Source organism: Sorex araneus, chromosome 4 (assembly GCF_027595985.1).
Source record: "Sorex araneus isolate mSorAra2 chromosome 4, mSorAra2.pri, whole genome shotgun sequence".
NCBI classification, from domain to species: Eukaryota; Metazoa; Chordata; class Mammalia; order Eulipotyphla; family Soricidae; genus Sorex; species Sorex araneus.
The window spans coordinates 198,743,854-198,760,465 of NC_073305.1; the positions used below are offsets into that span (position 1 = coordinate 198,743,854).

General features: G+C 57.0%; 1 protein-coding gene across 8 annotated transcripts in view; it reads left to right on the forward strand.

Annotated features, from left to right (window-relative positions):
* Nucleotides 1-16,612, forward strand: part of GTF2I (general transcription factor IIi) — a 71,315-nt gene that overhangs the window by 48,550 nt on the left and 6,153 nt on the right. For all 8 annotated transcript variants that reach the window (XM_055134382.1, XM_055134384.1, XM_055134386.1 and 5 more), the window contains 15 exons: nt 1,214-1,324; nt 1,936-2,001; nt 3,268-3,451; nt 3,982-4,040; nt 5,043-5,114; nt 6,704-6,887; nt 7,622-7,680; nt 10,867-10,938; nt 11,943-12,126; nt 12,914-12,972; nt 13,228-13,302; nt 14,849-14,950; nt 15,290-15,355; nt 15,515-15,698; nt 16,411-16,469. In XM_055134382.1, coding sequence (XP_054990357.1) covers nt 1,214-1,324; nt 1,936-2,001; nt 3,268-3,451; nt 3,982-4,040; nt 5,043-5,114; nt 6,704-6,887; nt 7,622-7,680; nt 10,867-10,938; nt 11,943-12,126; nt 12,914-12,972; nt 13,228-13,302; nt 14,849-14,950; nt 15,290-15,355; nt 15,515-15,698; nt 16,411-16,469 — 1,536 coding nt within the window. The remainder of the gene's footprint in view (nt 1-1,213; nt 1,325-1,935; nt 2,002-3,267; nt 3,452-3,981; nt 4,041-5,042; nt 5,115-6,703; nt 6,888-7,621; nt 7,681-10,866; nt 10,939-11,942; nt 12,127-12,913; nt 12,973-13,227; nt 13,303-14,848; nt 14,951-15,289; nt 15,356-15,514; nt 15,699-16,410; nt 16,470-16,612) is intronic.

The following is a 16,612-nucleotide window of genomic DNA, read 5'->3' on the forward strand; positions in this document are numbered from 1 at the left end:
GGGCTGACTCCTGGCGCTGCGCTTAGGCATTTACTGCTGGTGGTGCTCAGGGAGCCAGACGTGATGCCCTGGATCAACCCGGGTCGGCCACAAACAAGGCAGATGCCCTCCCTACCGTTGTGTTGCGCTGGTCTCAGTCATGACTTCTTGATAGGACCAGTGACAGGATCGGGGGCTGTCCTCAGAAGGGGGCCGGGCATTCCATGAGCAGAGCCAGGGTTCTCTTTTTACTTGGTTTTATTCTGGGGGCCACATTTGCCGGTGCTCTGGGCTTCTGACTTGGTGCTGAGGGATCAGCCTGGCAGGGCTCAGGGGACTGTATGGGATGTCAGGGATCGAACCCGGGTCAGCTGTGTGCCAGGCAGGCGCCCTTCACTCTGTCCTGTTGCTCTGGCACAGGTACCCTTAGCCAGGGAGCACCAATGCTGTGTCCCCCGTAGTCTGATTCATGCATAAACGTCCTGTGGAATTTACACAGGCTGAAATAGCATTTGTTTCACCGATAATGTCTGACCTGCTTTTCTTTAATGACCTTAAGTTCTGTGTTTGTGAAGGGTGCTGAGCTCAGAGTTACTCAGATACCCTTGTGCATGCACAGATTTCTTCGTACACAGAAGCAGGTTTCCATTCAAGAGTTTATTTTCTCTTATTTGTATACTTTGAAGTGGCCTTGCAGTTCTTTTACTTGAAATATACAAAATATAATTCTAAGCCAGCTAGATGAGTGGTGAGAGGAGACCTTTATAATGATGTCACAGTAAAAAAAAAAAAGTTTGTAAAAAAGACTAAATGGGCTAGAGGCCATGGTAGCAGGGAGGGCATTTGCCTTGCACTCGACCAGCCCGAGTTTCATCCCCGGCACCCCGTCTGGTCCCCGACGGCCTGCCAGGAGTAATTCCTGAGTGCAGAGCCAGGAGTTAGCTCAGAGCATGCCTGGGCGTGGCCCCCAAACAGAAGAGAAGAGAGAGGTTAAACAGGACAGAGGAAACCGAGGGTACATCCGGAAGCAGTAGGACTACAAGTGGGGCTGGGGGTGGGGCTCGGGGACCCCACGGGGTGGATGAGGCCCCTCCCGCCCGCAGGGGGACCAGGAACAGCCCTTCCTCTCCTGGTGCTTGCAGACCCGTTTGTCTTCGGGATGTTGAGGGTTTGCAGCCAGTGCGTGCCCCGTGGGCGGCCTGTCATTTTAGTGATGACCCTTTTCTCTTTCAAGACGATGATTATTCTCCACCTACCAAGAGACCAAAGAGCAGCGAGCCACCACCCCCGCCGGTGCCCGAGCCCGCCAACGCCGGAAAGCGGAAAGTACGCGAGTTCAACTTCGGTGAGTGCGTCCGCCCTGGCCTGGCCAGCCCCGCCCCGGCCACATGGGCGACTTCGAGGCTGGCTGGTCTCCTTGGGGACCTTGGGGGATCCAGGAGCCGGGCCCCCGGGACTGACCCTGGCCACTCGGGCCGTCTGGTGGCCAGGCAGGTGCTCCAGCCCCTGCATGGCATGTTTAGTTTTCAGTGAGCCATTTTTAAGTCGGGGTTGATGTAGCTTGCTTCATTTTGAAACCGTGGGGATGATTATCCTGAGTTCCACCGCTCTGTGACCGCCCCCGCCCCCAGGGCCAGCCTGAGCTTTGGGCCGAACGGAACACTAGTGGTCAGATGGCTTTGTGGCTTATGTTTTGGGTAGATAGGATATTTCCTACATCTTTGGAACGTTTCTCACTGAACACCGTGGTCCTGGGAAGTAGCAGTTAGGATGTTGACGGTGGTGTGGGGCAGGGGGCGAGGGTCTCTCCTGCCTGAGACCCTGACGAGTCCTCCGGGGCCTGGACAAAGGCCAGAGGGAAAGATTCTGATGTGCCATGTGGAAGATTCTTCTCCGGGTACGGGGTCGCGTTACAGGCGTGTCTTCACGGGGGTCTGTTTCACTTGCTGTTTGCAGAGAAGTGGAATGCTCGGATCACTGATCTACGCAAGCAAGTGGAAGAGCTGTTTGAAAGGAAATACGGTATGTGTGGACGGAAAGCGCGCCTGGCCCCGGGCCCTGCCCTGCCCACGGGAGCTTGTCCAGTTCTCCCAGGGCGGTTCCTGGTGCCCTGGGAAGGTCCGTAGCAAGCACATTCTCCCTCTTTGTTATTTGAACTACCGACTTCCACCCCCCCCCCAAAGGCCATCACCACTCGTGTTTGGGATCTTGGTGTTAGAATGTTGTGGATTTTGAAGGTTTGGAAATTCTATTAAGGGGCCAGAGAGTCCCGCCAGGAGACGCTTGCCTTGCTCCTTCTGCCAGTGCTGCCCTGTAGGTCTGATCCTCGGCATCCCGTGTGGTCCCCTGAGCACCACCGGGAGTGATTCCTGAGTGCAGAGCCGGTGTTCCCCGGCCCCCCAGATCAGTCAAGATTCACTTCATAAGTGGCTTGGGCCAGAACGATAGCACAGCTGGTAGGGCGTTTGCCTTGCCTGGGGCCATCCTGGGCTTAATCCATGGCACCCCATGGGGTCCCCTAGCACTAGCAGGAGTGATTCCTGAGCACAGAGTCAGGAGTAACCTCTAAGCATTGCCTGGTAGGGCAAAACGCTTTGATCTGCTATGCTTGACTGAGTATTCATCTAAATTCTTGTGGGTCGATTTTATTCTACTCCTGCTGGTTTTGTTGCTGTTACATCTCATTGTTTTTCTAGTCTATTCTCCGGTCTTTACTCAGGGATCAGAGAAGCGAGCAGGCCCTCTGGCCTGATGCTGTGCATCAAGTAGCTCGTCACAAAGCCCTTCCAGCTTTCGCTTTAATGGCTCTTTAGCTGGGGGACTGTCGGGTCTACGTGCTGGCATTTAGTGGTTCATTTTATTTTATTTTATTTTATTTTAATTTTGCGTCACACCCGGCAATGCTCAGGGGTTACTCCTGGTGGTGCTCGGGGCACTATATGGGATGCTGGGAATCGAACCCAGGTCAGCTGCTTACAAGGCATTCACCCTACCTGCTTTGCTGTCGCTCCAGCCCCTAGTGGTTCATTTTAGAATGGAGAGTCTGGCTCCCTTATTCCAAGCAGAGTGTTGCCAGTATTTCATCACACATCTGGTTAAACCAAGTTCTGACAATCTTCTGGAGTTTTCATTTTGGTATCCCTTTTTATCTGATTTCCTGAAGTAAAGATCGTGGTGTTTTGTTCAAGTCCATAGAAATGCACAATTTCAGGTTTTGCTTTGTTTTCCTGCGTCCCTGCTTCATACCTGGTCATTAAATGGTTTCCCCTTTCTCTTTTTATCTCCAAGCTCAAGCCATAAAAGCCAAAGGCCCCGTGACGATCCCGTACCCTCTTTTCCAGTCGCACGTCGAGGATCTGTATGTGGAGGGACTTCCGGAGGGGATCCCTTTCCGGCGGCCGTCGACGTACGGGATCCCCCGCCTTGAGAGGATCTTACTTGCAAAGGAGCGAATCCGCTTTGTGATTAAGAAGTAAGGCCCGCGGACTCTCCTGTCTGTTCCCAGTGGCCGCTGGCACTGTGTGTGAATCGTGGCAGCCTCTCTTGTCCCCAGCACCTCTGAGAGCGACCCCCAAGGATGGACCCAGGAAGAGCCTCTCAGCCACGCTGGGTGGCCCACAGGGCGCAGAATCTCACCCCCCTTCCTATGCTTTTGCATATTTCTTTCTCTGGGGGATTTCGGTCCCACCTGGCAGTGCTCGGAGGATGCCAGAGATCAACCCCCAGTTGTCTGCGTGCAGGGCAAGCCTGCGCCCTCCCCTCGGTGCTGTCGCTCTGGGCCCTGCACTTCCTTACGGAGGCTCCACATCTTGTATCATCCCCATTTTGGCCCAGTTTTTTCTCCCTCTCGGGGCGAGTCTCTTCTCACACTTCCAAGACCCACATTGCACTTCCCTCGGCAACCAGCTGCCTGCTGCCGTGCCGTGCCGTGCCAGCCGAGTGTTAAATAAGTACTGGCAGTGACTAATCGGCCAACACGTCACTCCTTTCCTCGCCTTTCAGACACGAGCTCCTGAACTCGACACGGGAAGACTTGCAGCTCGATAAGCCAGCTTCAGGAGGTGGGTCTCAGCCCGGTTAGAGCACTCTGCAGCAGGAGTACTTAGCACCCAGGGTCACCCGAGGGCAGGGCCGAAGACTGGTAGCCCAGTCAGTAGGGCCAAGGAGCCCCAAGAAGGAGGTAGGGCTGGAAGGGCGCCCCGAGTGGGAAAGGGATGCACAGTGCAGAAGGAAGGATTTTCTTACCAGCCTGTTCTAAAAGCGAAGCACAAACACTATCTCCAGTTATCTGGGATAACTTGAAATGCAGGTTCTGGGGTCTGGACTTAAGTACTGGCGTGCGTGTTGGCTGAGTCTGTAGTCTGTCCGTTCTCAGCTTGCCTCGCCACATCCGGGACCTGACCGACAAGACTTGCTGCTGGAGGGCGTCTTTGCCCGTTGGCTAGACATGTCTTGTTTCGGGCATGGGGCATAAACCCAGCAGTGCTCAGGGTTTACTCCTGGCTCTGTGCTCAGGAGACTGCAGTGCCAGGATTAGAACCAACATCTGCCACATGCACAGCAAGCGCCTGATACCATCTCTCTGGCCCCTGCTAAGTAGGACTGGGAACAAAATACCTTTGTGATTGTTTTTTGTTGCTTTTGCTCCGTTGTCATGTGAAGGGGGAAAAATAAACCTGTTGGGGGTGCTGGAGAATCTGCAGTAACAGGCACGTGCCTGGCATGTGGCTGACCCCGGGGTGGCATGGAGCATCTGCAGTGTGCCCACTCTAGGCCCTCTCCTTGGACCGCAGCTGGACTGAGTGCCCAGAGCGTCCCCTGGGTCCCTGAGCGCCACTTGAGATATTCCTCCCCTCAACAACAACAAAAGTTGCCCGCTAGTTCTTTTGTTTGGTGGCTGGTGCCTCTCGGGCAGTGCTTGGGGCACTCCTGAGAAGACTCGGGCACAGTGCTCCAGCCCGTCGGGTGCGATGCCCAGGCCCAGGGTCTCACTGAGACCGTCATCGTGCGGGGCCCTACCCGCTGCCGTCAGGTGAAGGAAGTGTGCCTCCTCTCTCCCCCAGTGAAGGAAGAGTGGTACGCCAGAATCACCAAGTTACGCAAGATGGTCGACCAGCTCTTCTGCAAGAAGTTTGGTGAGTGCCCGTTTCCTTCCAGTCAGAGTCTTGTCCAGCCCAGTGCCCATCAGCGAGCCTGGGCTGGGCACGGGGCAGGGGTGCTCTCTGCCCCTGCTCCCGCTGGTTTTGTTGTTGGTTTTGAATGCATGTTTCCTCGTGGACATGGCAGGGGCCAGCAGAAAGGGCCCCCGTGTCCAGGTGAGCTCTGTTTACTGGCTGGTTTGTTCACTGGGGGTGGGGGGGTGGTTGCTGTTTTGGGGTGGTTTTCTTTTGGTTTTTTGTTTTTTAATCATCATTCTTGGTAGTTTGCCGGGCCTGCTCTCCCCTCTCAGAGAGCCCGGCAAGCTACCCGTGGCGTATTCAACATGCCAAAAACAGTAACAAACAAGTCTCAGATGGAGACATTACTGGTGCCCACTCGAGCAGATCGATGAGTAACGGGATGACAGTGACAACAGTGATGTTGGTATCTGGTGGTTTTTCAGAAATAGGTTCCTTCTATCTGTGACATATCCCATATATAAGTCCTTCACCTTGGGTCTAGGAGTAAGGCCCGTAAGGCAGAAGGCCATTCAGTCGAGAGGGAAAATCCTCCTGAAGAACCAGAAACTAAAATTGAGTCACTTTTTCAGATGTACTTTGGCCTTGGGACCATGCCCGGGCAGGGTGTAGGGGCTACTTCAGGCTTGGTATTGGTGGGGGGGACTGGGGGAATCCCCTGATGCTGGGGAATGGCCCCTGGGTCCCCTCACGTGTGCAGAGCCCATGCCCCAGCTCTTCTCCAGTCTCTGAGTGATTTTCTCCCTTCACTTGGTCACTTGTTTGTTCTAATACCGTGCTTCTGTTTGAACCAGTCTGTGCTTAGTTTTTCCTTCCCGTTCCGTGCCAGAATTTACTTCCTTTAAAAATGTATGCTGATTGAAGTTAAAGGAATACACAGCATTATTCTATATTTGCAGTAACAGATCAATGCATAAGTTGTAATAAGTGTGTTCGAGCCAATAAATATTATTCATAAAATTCTCTGAGGCAGAGTCTGCTTCAGGTGTTTGAAAAGGTCGTATGTTTGCTGCATTTTTTTGTTCTACTATATGATTTCTGACTGATTTTTTTTCACAGAGGTATCTTTTTTTTGTTTTGCTTATATTTTAGCAGTGGATTTAGGACTAGGAACCAACCCAAACTCCAGCAGAAAGTGTTAGTGGGCTGGGTCTGTACCGTGGCGGCCCCTGGTCTGCTTCCAGCACCCTAGAGAAAACACACGACACGTACAGAGAATTTCACTTCCTATATTAAGTCTCTTTCAGTAGTGTGTGTGTGCGTGTTTTGTTTTGTTTTTTGTTTTGTTTGTTTTGGGGCCGCACCTGGCGATGTTCAGGGGTTACTCCTGGCTCTGCACTCAGGGATCATTCCTGCCGGTGCTGGGGGACCATATGGGGTGCCAGGGATCGAACTCGGGTCAGCTGCTTGCAAGGCAAACGCCCTCCCCGCTGTGCTATCGCTCCGGCCCCTGTGTGTGTATTATTTTAATTCATGTGCTTTGCTTTGCGTTCTACTATGGTGGCTTGAGCAGAAATTCAGTCTCGCTCTGCTTTTATTTTGCGAAGCTGAGGCCTTGGGGAGCACCGAAGCCAAGGCTGTTCCTTACCAGAAATTTGAGGCCCACCCGAATGACCTCTACGTGGAAGGACTGCCAGAAAACATTCCTTTTAGAAGCCCCTCGTGGTACGGAATCCCCAGGCTGGAGAAGATCATTCAAGTGGGCAACCGGATTAAGTTCGTCATTAAAAGGTAGGATTATAGGGGGCTGGAGTGATAGCACAGTGGGTAGGGCATATGCCTGGTGTGCAGCCGACCCGGGTTCAATTCCCAGCATCCCATATGGTCCCCTGAGCACCGCCAGGGGTAATTCCTGAGTGCAGAGCCAGGAGTAACCCCTGTGCATCGCCAGGTGTGACCCAAAACCAAAAAAAAAAAAAAAAAAAAGTGGGATTATAATCCGCCAGCGCCAAGTGGGATCTAGTCCCCGACCGAAAGATGGATTTCCGGGGTCGAGCCTCCGGGCCCCCGGGGGTTGGACTGGCCGTTAGGTCATCCAGGGGCTGCACGAGGTACAGCGGCCGAGCCAGCAGAGTCGGGGGAGACTGATGGGAGAAAAGTGCCAGGAAACCAGAGTCCCCAGGGGCCAGCCCCTCCCAGGGAGGCCAGGCCAGGGTCCCACCCGCCCCCGTCACAGCTTCTCGAGCCAGTGTGCCAACCTGTGGGGGTCGGGGACAGGTCTCGGGCTTGGGCTTCGCCCACTTACTCTTCACGATGTCGTGGGGGCGTGCAGAACTCAGAGCAAGACCCACCCCATTTTCCTAAAATGAGTTTGCTGCCAGTGGAGGCAGTGGGGCCGCGCTTGGGGACTCTGCCCCGAGGCCCGGCTCCGGGGAGTTCGCCCATGTGCTCAAGGGCTGTGCCCCCGACACAGTGCTCGCCCTTGCTCCCTCTCACTCTGTCTCACTCGCTCGCTCTCTCTGCAGACCGGAGCTCCTGACCCACAGCACCACTGAGGTGACGCAGCCGAGAACCAACACGCCAGGTAAGGAAGCTGCGGTTTCCTCTCGAGCTCAAATCACTAGGTTGGCTTCTTGTTTTATCAACTTTTTTTTTTTTTTCTCAGTTTGGTTTTGGGCTCACACCCAGTGTTGCTCAGGGCTTACTCCCGACTCTGTGCTCAGGGTTCAGCCCGCATGCAAGGCAGGTGCTTCCACATTGTTCTGGGCCTGTTTTTCCAGCCTTTAAAAATGTTGATGTTGGTAGGATGTAAACAGCTTTTTGTGAGTGCTCAGTACAGGGAGTTCTTGTTTTATTAACGGGATAGAGGCAGATAAAGGGAAAGTAGAACTGGGAGGGGGGGTTTGAAATTTATACTTTTTGGAGGCGGGGAGGTGGTGTTCAGAGGTGTCTTAGATTGAGCCACGGCGAGACTAGAGCCTTTCCCCCACCCTGCGCTGCCTCTCCAGCCTCAGGAGAATCCAGTCCTGGGACTCGCCTGCTGGGAATGTGCCTCGTCTGCAGGCTGTGCGCGTTCCCTGCCGCGGTCTCAGTCGCCAAATCCATTTTGGCCTGTAACGAGTATCACAGAAAGGTTTTCTCTGAGGGGTCAGTGAAAGCAGTAGTGGAGGGGTCGAGGTGCCGGCCTTGCAAGCACCTGAGCCCAGTTCAGTCCTTGGTTCCGCTTTGCGGCCCCTGGAGCAGAGCCAGGAATGGTCCCTGAGCACCGCCGGGTGTGGCCCTGAACGTCTCAGGAGCAGCGCCTGGCCGGCGTGCAGCCGCCACCTGTGCCTGACCTTGTGGACTTGCTCCTTTCATACACCCAGTGTGTTAGGGGACAGACTCAGGGCTGGAGAGACAAGAGCCCAACAGGCTGGACGCCAGCTTCCCCGGCAGGCGCCTGAAACGGTCAGCCGGGATGTCTGTCTCCCAGACGCCCCCGAGACCATCCCTGAGCACTTCGGGCTGGGGGCTGGAGTGACAGCACAGCGGGGAGGGCACTGGCTTTGCACACCGCTGACCAGGTTCCACCGAGGCACCGCATCTGGTCTCCTGTGCGCCCCAGGTCTGGTTCCCCAAAACCAAGAAAAGGACTAAGGCATCTGACGACCGTTTATAGTACCTAGGAGCACCGTCAGGAGCAATCCCTGAGCACATTTGAGTGTGGCCCCCAAGTCCCCCAAAAGTAAATAAATAAAATTTAAAATGAGGCCAGAGAAATAGGGGCTCGAGACACACCCGCGTGCTGCTGACCCTCACTCCCTCACCGACATCGTTTTTTACCACCTGCCCGGTGTCGCCCTGAAGGCCCCCAGGCACCGCCAAGTGAGGCCTTAAACTGCCTTGTGCCAGATGCTGCTGGCCCCGCACTGCCTCGTCCTTGGCGCAGTGCAGTGTTTCCTGGGCCTCCTGAGGGCCACTTCAGAACACCCGTGGTCCCCAATTCTTTTTGGGCTGTGCGCTGTGTTCGTGCGGCTCCACTGACGCCACAGCCCACTGGGAAAGACCTGTGTCCCGGTTCTGAGAATGTTTTTCTTCTTCTTTTGTTTCGGGGCTACACTCGGCAGTTCCCAGGGCTGACTCCTGGCTCTGCACTCAGGGATCATTCCTGGCGGGACTCGGGACCCTTTGGGACGCGAGGATCAAAGTGGGCTCAGCCACCAGTACAAGTGCCCAAGTACCCGCTGTACTGTTGTTTTGGCCCCTCTTCCCTTGATGTGAAGTATCCGTGCCCCCTCACACCTTTCCTGTCCTTTCATCATCATCTGATGCCGCTGACAGGGACCTGCAGCCTTTGGAACGTAGAGCTCACTGTTCCGTGACTTGGGGACCATCTAATGGAACAGGGGTGTCACCAGGCTCTACTGCGTGCACATGTGCCTTCGGCCCTGCCCCTCCTCTCTAGTCCCCCTGGGATGAGTTCATGCATGAGCTGGCATTTGGGGGTCCAGGGCAGCAGCCCCAGATTTAGTCTTCGATGTTAGGGTGGTTCTGGTGGCCCTAGTAGTGGTGAGCCTTGGATAGTCCAGCACGGTGCGCCGAATTTTCACTGGGAGCAAATCCCAGGTCCACTGACTGGGAGCCCTTGCCCCTCCCCCACCAGAAGAAAAAAGATGGTATTTGTCCTCTAGAACACATCGGAATTGGGGCCAGAGAGAGAGTATGACGGCAGGGGTTTGCTGTGCGAGCAGCTGGCCCGGGTTCAATCCCAGGTACCCGCTATGGTCTCCCAAGCCCCACCAAGAGCGATTCCTGAGCACCATCAGGTAGGACCCCAAACCAGAGACACAAGAAGTGTACTCCAGTCCATCAGCCATTAGGTTGCCCAGGTAGGCAGCGGCCGGAGCAGGGGGCCGGAGTCCCCTGTGCCTGGGGAGGACTGTGATCAGACAGTGACCTCCAGGTGACAGAACAGGAGCAGCCCAGTGCTCCTAGGCGCACTTCCCACATAGGCCCGAATCGAAGCTGGGGTTCCTGCGGGCTGTGACAGGTCGAGCCGGCGGAGTGCCAGCGAGTGTGAGCCCTGGCAGGCGGGGGCCACGGTGGCCGCACACGGACGCGCAGGCCCTGAACACGCGTGTGCCCATGGCTCCGGCCCCGCTGCCGGCCCAGCCTGCCCTTGCCAGGCGCCGACCCCGAGACCAGCCTGGGCCGGGGGGGAGAGGAAGGCGGGCCTTCTCGGGTGGTGCAGTTGGGCCACAGTGCTCAGGAGCACTGATAGCTGGGGTTGGGGGTCTGGGTCTCCGTAGCAGCTCGGTCTCTGCACTGCCCCCCTCCCTCCCTCCTCCCCTTTCCCCCACTTGCCCGCGTCCCCGACACTGCGTCCAAGCATTCCTCCATCCTCTTCCGAGGACAGTGTGAGTGAGCCGGACAGTCCGCATCCAAGCTCTGTGTGTGTCCACCTCAGTGGCCTCATCCAGATGATCGGTTTCGTTTCCATTTCTTTGGCGGGGGCTCACCTGGTAGTGCTTAGGGCTTTCTCCTGGCTGCCTGCTTCGGGATCACTCCTGCCGGGGCTTGACTCATAGGGGTGCCGGGCAAGCACCCTGCCTGCTTTCCCGTCACTTCAGCCCCCAGAGAGTTTGTTTTTAAACCAGAGAAGTTACGGGCATCTCCTCTTAAACCAGTGCCGTGGTGGCGCTGGTCTCTGGGTTTGTCGGCGCGCCCCCTCGTCTGACTGCACCGGCCCCAGCTGGGGGGCCTCCGTGACCGGTTAATGTTTGCTTTGTAGTCAAAGAAGATTGGAATGTCAGAATTACCAAATTGCGGAAGCAAGTAGAAGAGATATTTAACTTGAAATTTGGTGAGTAGAAGATACTAGTTGTGTCTCGGTACAACTAGGAATGAAAGGAAGTGAAGCAGCATTTCAGAAGGGCCCGGGAGGCTAGATCTCACTCACGTGGAACAAGTGACCTCCTGTGGGTTTGCTCTTTGTCCAGTGGGGAGGCCGGGCAGCCTTGGGCTCGGGCTCGACCCCACCCTGGGCCTCTAGTCAGGCTGACTCTGCTGTGCAGGGTTCACATTGGTGTCAGCCTGCACTTGTTGGTCACAGCTTTCCTGGCGGATTGAAGGATGCCCGGGAGACCGTTGGTGCCTGATTGTGTGTCTGTTGTGGAGGAGGAAACGGGGTGGGGTTTTTAGCAGGATTGGGGCCTGCTTTCTGCCATTTTTCTACCTGCAGGTCACCTGGTCATTGCATCCTTGGTCTGGGTTCATTAATCTTTGCCACTGACCCCAGATTTCAGTTCTGCTCAGATAAGGTGTGCGGGTCACTTTGTGCCCAGATGGCAGGCATGTTTGTAGGCGCCACATAAAGGCTGGGGGGGCAGGGCGGGGGCACTCGGGGGGCCAGGGGTCTCTGCCCGAAGTTCTCAGCCAATTATGCCAACCTTTGGCTCAAGGATACGGTGCTGCCAGGGCCCGGGTGCTGGGTTGTGGTCCCCCAGGCCCGGCTCGTGCCCTCACCCTGTGCCAGCCTGCCAGCCCTTGCAGCTCTGTCTTACTTGAAGTATTCAAGCGGTTTCTTGAGAAGCTATTATATCCCAGACTTGGTACAGCGGGCAATGTGACCCATCTGGGTGCCATCCCTGGCGTCCTGTATCACCGTGGGGGGTGATTCCTGACCCCTGCGGGGGGTGGCTCCAAAATAAAAATAGAAATGGACTTGTTACTGTCCTTGCACAACGTACGCGGCAGACGTGCCTTTGACTGTTAGCCGCACGCCGCGAGAGTGTGTGAGTCTCCGCCCGTCACTGGTGACCCTCTGAGGAGTCCCGCTGCCTACACGGGAAAACCCTCTCCTTCCAGCTCAAGCCCTGGGGCTCACCGAGGCCGTGAAGGTTCCGTACCCCGTGTTCGAGTCGAACCCCGAGTTCCTGTACGTGGAGGGTCTGCCCGAAGGGATTCCCTTCCGCAGCCCCACCTGGTTCGGCATCCCCAGGCTGGAGCGCATCGTGCGCGGGAGCAACAAGATCAAGTTTGTCGTGAAGAAGTAAGTTCCCTCTGCAGCCCTGCATTGGCCTTTGGCCAGGGAGGGTCTCGGACCCGTGCCGGGTGCACAGAGGGCAGGCGGGCTGAGAGAGCTGTGTGCGTTTGTCCCCTCTCTCCTTGCACTCGCTTCGTTCTGTAGAATTTTAGTTAATGGTGAAACCCGCCCAGCCTCGCACCGGCCCCTTTTCTTTTCTCTTTGACTTTTTGCGCCACACCCAGCAGTGCTCAGCAGCTCCTTTGGTCCCAGTGCTTGGGAGCAGACAGGACTGGGGGCCCGTGTGAGCTGGCCATTGGACTGTCCCCGGCCTGAGCTGATCTCCATGCAGACATTCATTCTGCACGAGTCAGATTTGTGAAGGAAAGGGGAGTGTTTCTTGGTCCACGCTCAGAAACACCAGTGTTGTGAGGCCAGATCGACAGTACAGTGTGACGGCATCAGCCTCTCACACGGCCTGGCCTGGTGGCACCCCTGGCACCCCATGTGGTGCCCCAAGTACTGTCAGGAGTGATTCCTGAGCGCTGCTGGATGTGGGCCCCGAACAGACAACATTCCTTGTGTTCTGTACAGACGATCCTGTGAGGGTCTTTGTGTTCAGCTTCGGTCACGTTTGGGGGTGGGGGAGGGGGTCTCCCACACAGTGCTCAGGCGCCCAGGGGCCCTCCCGGCAGTTCCGGGACAAGGATGGGATTTTCACTGCTCGGGCCCTGCTGTGCCTGGGGTCGGCTGCAGGAAGGGGGTGGTGGCTGCTGCTCACCGCTGCCTTGCTCCTCCCCCTTCTCCTCTCCAGACCGGAGCTGGTCGTGTCCTACTTGCCGCCGGGGATGGCCAGTAAAATCAACACGAAAGGTGAGTGGCCTCTTGCCTTGGAGCCCTCTTCCTCGGCTGACCGTTGTTTCTTCTTCCTCCTTTGAGGCTCTTTGTTCAGTGGGCCTCTTCTTTTCAACCTCCCCCGGCCGGCTCCCTGTTTGCAGTGCTCGGCCGCCCGTTGAGACGGGGGGAGGGTCACACTCCCCGTTCCTGCCCGCCTGTGTGGACCCTGACCCTCTGCCCTCCCGCTGCCACCCCCCTTGCTCCAGAGTTAACTGTGTGCTCGCTCCACAGCGTTGCAGTCCCCGAAAAGACCCCGCAGCCCCGGGGGGAATCCCAAAGTGCCCGAGATCGAGGTCACCGTGGAAGGTGAGGCCCGAGCCTGGAGTTCTTTGTGCGTGTCTGTGAAGATGAGTTTGTGCAGAACTTGACTGAAGGTGTGACTCGTCTGGGGCCCGAGCCATCGTACGGCAGGTGGGGCGTTTGCCCTGCAGCCATGCACGCAGCCCCCCTAGGTTCGGTCGCCGGCATCCCATATGCTTGCCTGAGCACTGCCGGGTGTGGACAAAAAGGCTGTGAATAGTTATCTTGGAAAGTTGGAATTATTTTCCCTTTAAATTCCTTTTTTTTTTTTTTTTTCATTATCATAGTTTGGGGCCATACTCAGCGATGCTCAGGGTTAGTCATGGCTCTGCACTCGGGAACTACTCCTGGCGCTGCTCGAGCGACCATATGGGATGCCAGGGATAGAGCCTGGGTCGGCTGCATGCGAGGAAAGCGCCCTCCCCGCCGTGCTATGTCTCTGGCCCCTGAGAAAGTTGGACTTCTTGGCAGAGACACCCTGCAGGAGTTGCCGTGCTCGCCTGTTACATGGCCGGCCCGGGTTCAGTCCCCGACACCGCATGCGATTCCCGCTGAGCACCACCAGTGGTGATCCCGGAGCGCAGGGCCAGGGGCGAGCCTTAAGCACCGCCAGGCGTGGCCCCCTAGAGCAAAACAAAGATAAATGAAACCCCAAGGAAACTGTCCCGCCCTGGAACTTGGTCGTGAGTCTAGTGCCTGAAGGAGGCGTGGCTTTTACCGCACTTGTGCCTCACTCTTGAAAGTGCACCCTGGAAACAGCTCGTCTTAGGCTCCCGATTAGCAACCCTTGGTGCAGTGCTCTGGGTTCCGGGCACGTGGTTCTGCGTCCCCACACCCAGCACCCCCGTGCCAGCGGCCCCCCACTGCTCTTTCCTCCATCCCAGCCCCTCAGCAGACTCAGGTCTGTAAGAGTTTATTTCCTGTGCTTCGAAACAATTTTTTGTTTACAAGTCAAACTCTGGGCTGGCGCGAGATCTCAGCAGACCCCCACGGGGCCCAGGCCCAGAGCGAGGAGGGGTTCGCCGGGTGTTTGCATCCACTGAGTGCCCAGCGCAGGGCAGGAGGCCTCGGCGCGGCTCCTGCGTGCCCGGGGAGAGCCGTGTGATCCCCGAGTCTCCCTGAAGGGTTTTCAGAGCAGTCTGGAGGAGCTTGGAGGCTCGCTGGCTTTCCTTCCGCGCTCTCCCAGCCTCGGTGTCCTCACGAAAGGTCGGTGGGCCCGGTGCTGGGCACCGAACACAGGCCTGGGAGGCGGCTCCCTGTCCCCGTGGGGCTCAGGCTTCTCTGAAGGGTGTGTGGAAGCAGGAGCGTGTCCAAGTGGACGTGAGCCGGCCACTGGCCACGGCTCTGCGTTGACTGGGGCAGAAGGAGACGCATAAACACATGTGTGCCGCGGAACGTTCCCTTTTAAAAAATAAAAATTGTGCGGGGGCCAGACCTGGCAGTGCCCAGGATTGCTCCCGAGGGGACTCGGGGCCCTGTGGGATAGCAGGGGTTGACGAGCAGGCTCGGCCGGGTGAGGGGACGCTGGTGGACTGGGCTCTTTTCCCTTCAGGTCCCAACAGCAACACCCCCCAGACCTCTGCTGTGCGCACCCCCACCCAGACCAACGGCTCCAACGTGCCCTTCAAGCCTCGAGGGAGGGAGTTTTCCTTTGGTGAGTCCGGACTTGGGGGTCTCTGTCCTCCACGGCGTCACTCGTGCTGGTGTCTGCCTGCCCAGAGCCGCGCTGCTCTGTGACACTGTGTCCTGCCTCGGCCCCGGGCCCCTCTGTAAACTGAGGCTGGCGACACTTGAGGAATCTCGGTGTGGGAGTCTCTGAAGGGGCTGGCGAGACCCTCCCTGACAGGAGCTGTTTCCGCGGGCCTAGGTGGGGCTTTCTGTACCCCCGAGCTGGTTTTCGTGCCAGCTCTCCCTGGTCGCTGGCGTGCGATCACTCCTCCATGGGGTTACCGTCCCGGCCTGACTGACAGCGACCTTGTTTTGTGTCCTGCAGAGGCCTGGAACGCCAAAATCACAGACCTCAAGCAGAAGGTCGAGAATCTTTTCAACGAGAAGTGCGGTAAGTGTCCCCCGCGCCCCTGTTGCGAGAACATGGCGAGGCTCTGTAGCGGGGAGGGGGGGGGTGCCGCCCCCGCCTGCTGGCCACTCCCAGCGCCTGCAGCCGAGCTGCAGGTCCCTTGCAGCCTCAGCAAGGCGCCGGGCCTGTGTGTGTCCCCAGGGGAGGCGCTCGGCCTGAAGCAGGCAGTGAAGGTGCCCTTCGCCTTGTTCGAGTCCTTCCCGGAGGACTTCTACGTGGAAGGCCTGCCCGAGGGTGTGCCCTTCCGCCGCCCGTCCACCTTCGGCATCCCCCGGCTGGAGAAGATTCTCCGAAACAAGGCCAAGATCAAGTTCATCATTAAGAAGTGAGGCTCGGGCCCGGAGGCGGGGGCAGGAATGGAGGGGAGCAGACACGAGGCTTGCCAGTGACCTCTGGACTGTATAATAGATCCACAGCGGGGAGGGCATTGCCTTGGGCACAGCAGGCTTGATCTCCGGCACCCCATGTGGTCCCCCAAGAACTGCCAGGGCTAAGTACTGAGCACTCCCAGGTGTGTGCCAGAAACACACACACACCCACCTCCATGTAACCTCTGTAGTCCCCACAGCCATGTTCTTAGTGGTCGAGAGAGAGAATGGTTCGGTTTTGCCATGGTCCCTCTCTATCTGACTTACAGAAGCTATTTTGAAGTTTCTGTTGGTCTCAAGGTCTATGAATGAAGCCAACACAATTGAAATAGAAGAAATAGGAATAGCTGTGATTGTTAAACAGGGGCTGGAGAGATGGTACTGTGGGTGGGGCACTTGCCTTTGGAGTCCTCCCCACCCGAGTTAATCCCCAGCATACCATGGAATGCTCACAGAGCTCAGAGTCTGGGGTAAGCCCTGAGCACGGGCGGCTGGGATGAAGAGAGAGAGACACACACACACACACACACCAACCACACCACACCACACCACGCCACACCACACCACACCCCCCGCCCCAGGCAAGTGGTTGCTGTCGAGGGTGGCAAATAGCGATGTTTCCCGCATGTTGCAGTTGCTAAGTGCATGTTTTTCCCTCCCGTTTTCAAGGCCCGAAATGTTCGAGACGGCAATTAAGGAGAGCACGGCCTCCTCCAAGAGCCCTCCGAGTGAGTGTCCAGGCTGTCGGCACCCAGAGCACAGCTGGGGGCAGCTGACCCGGGTTCGATCCCCGCCACCCCTTAGAGTCCTCCAAGCCTGCCGGGAGTGCTCCGTGAGCACGGAGCCAGGACTCCTGTGGTCCTCAGCTAGT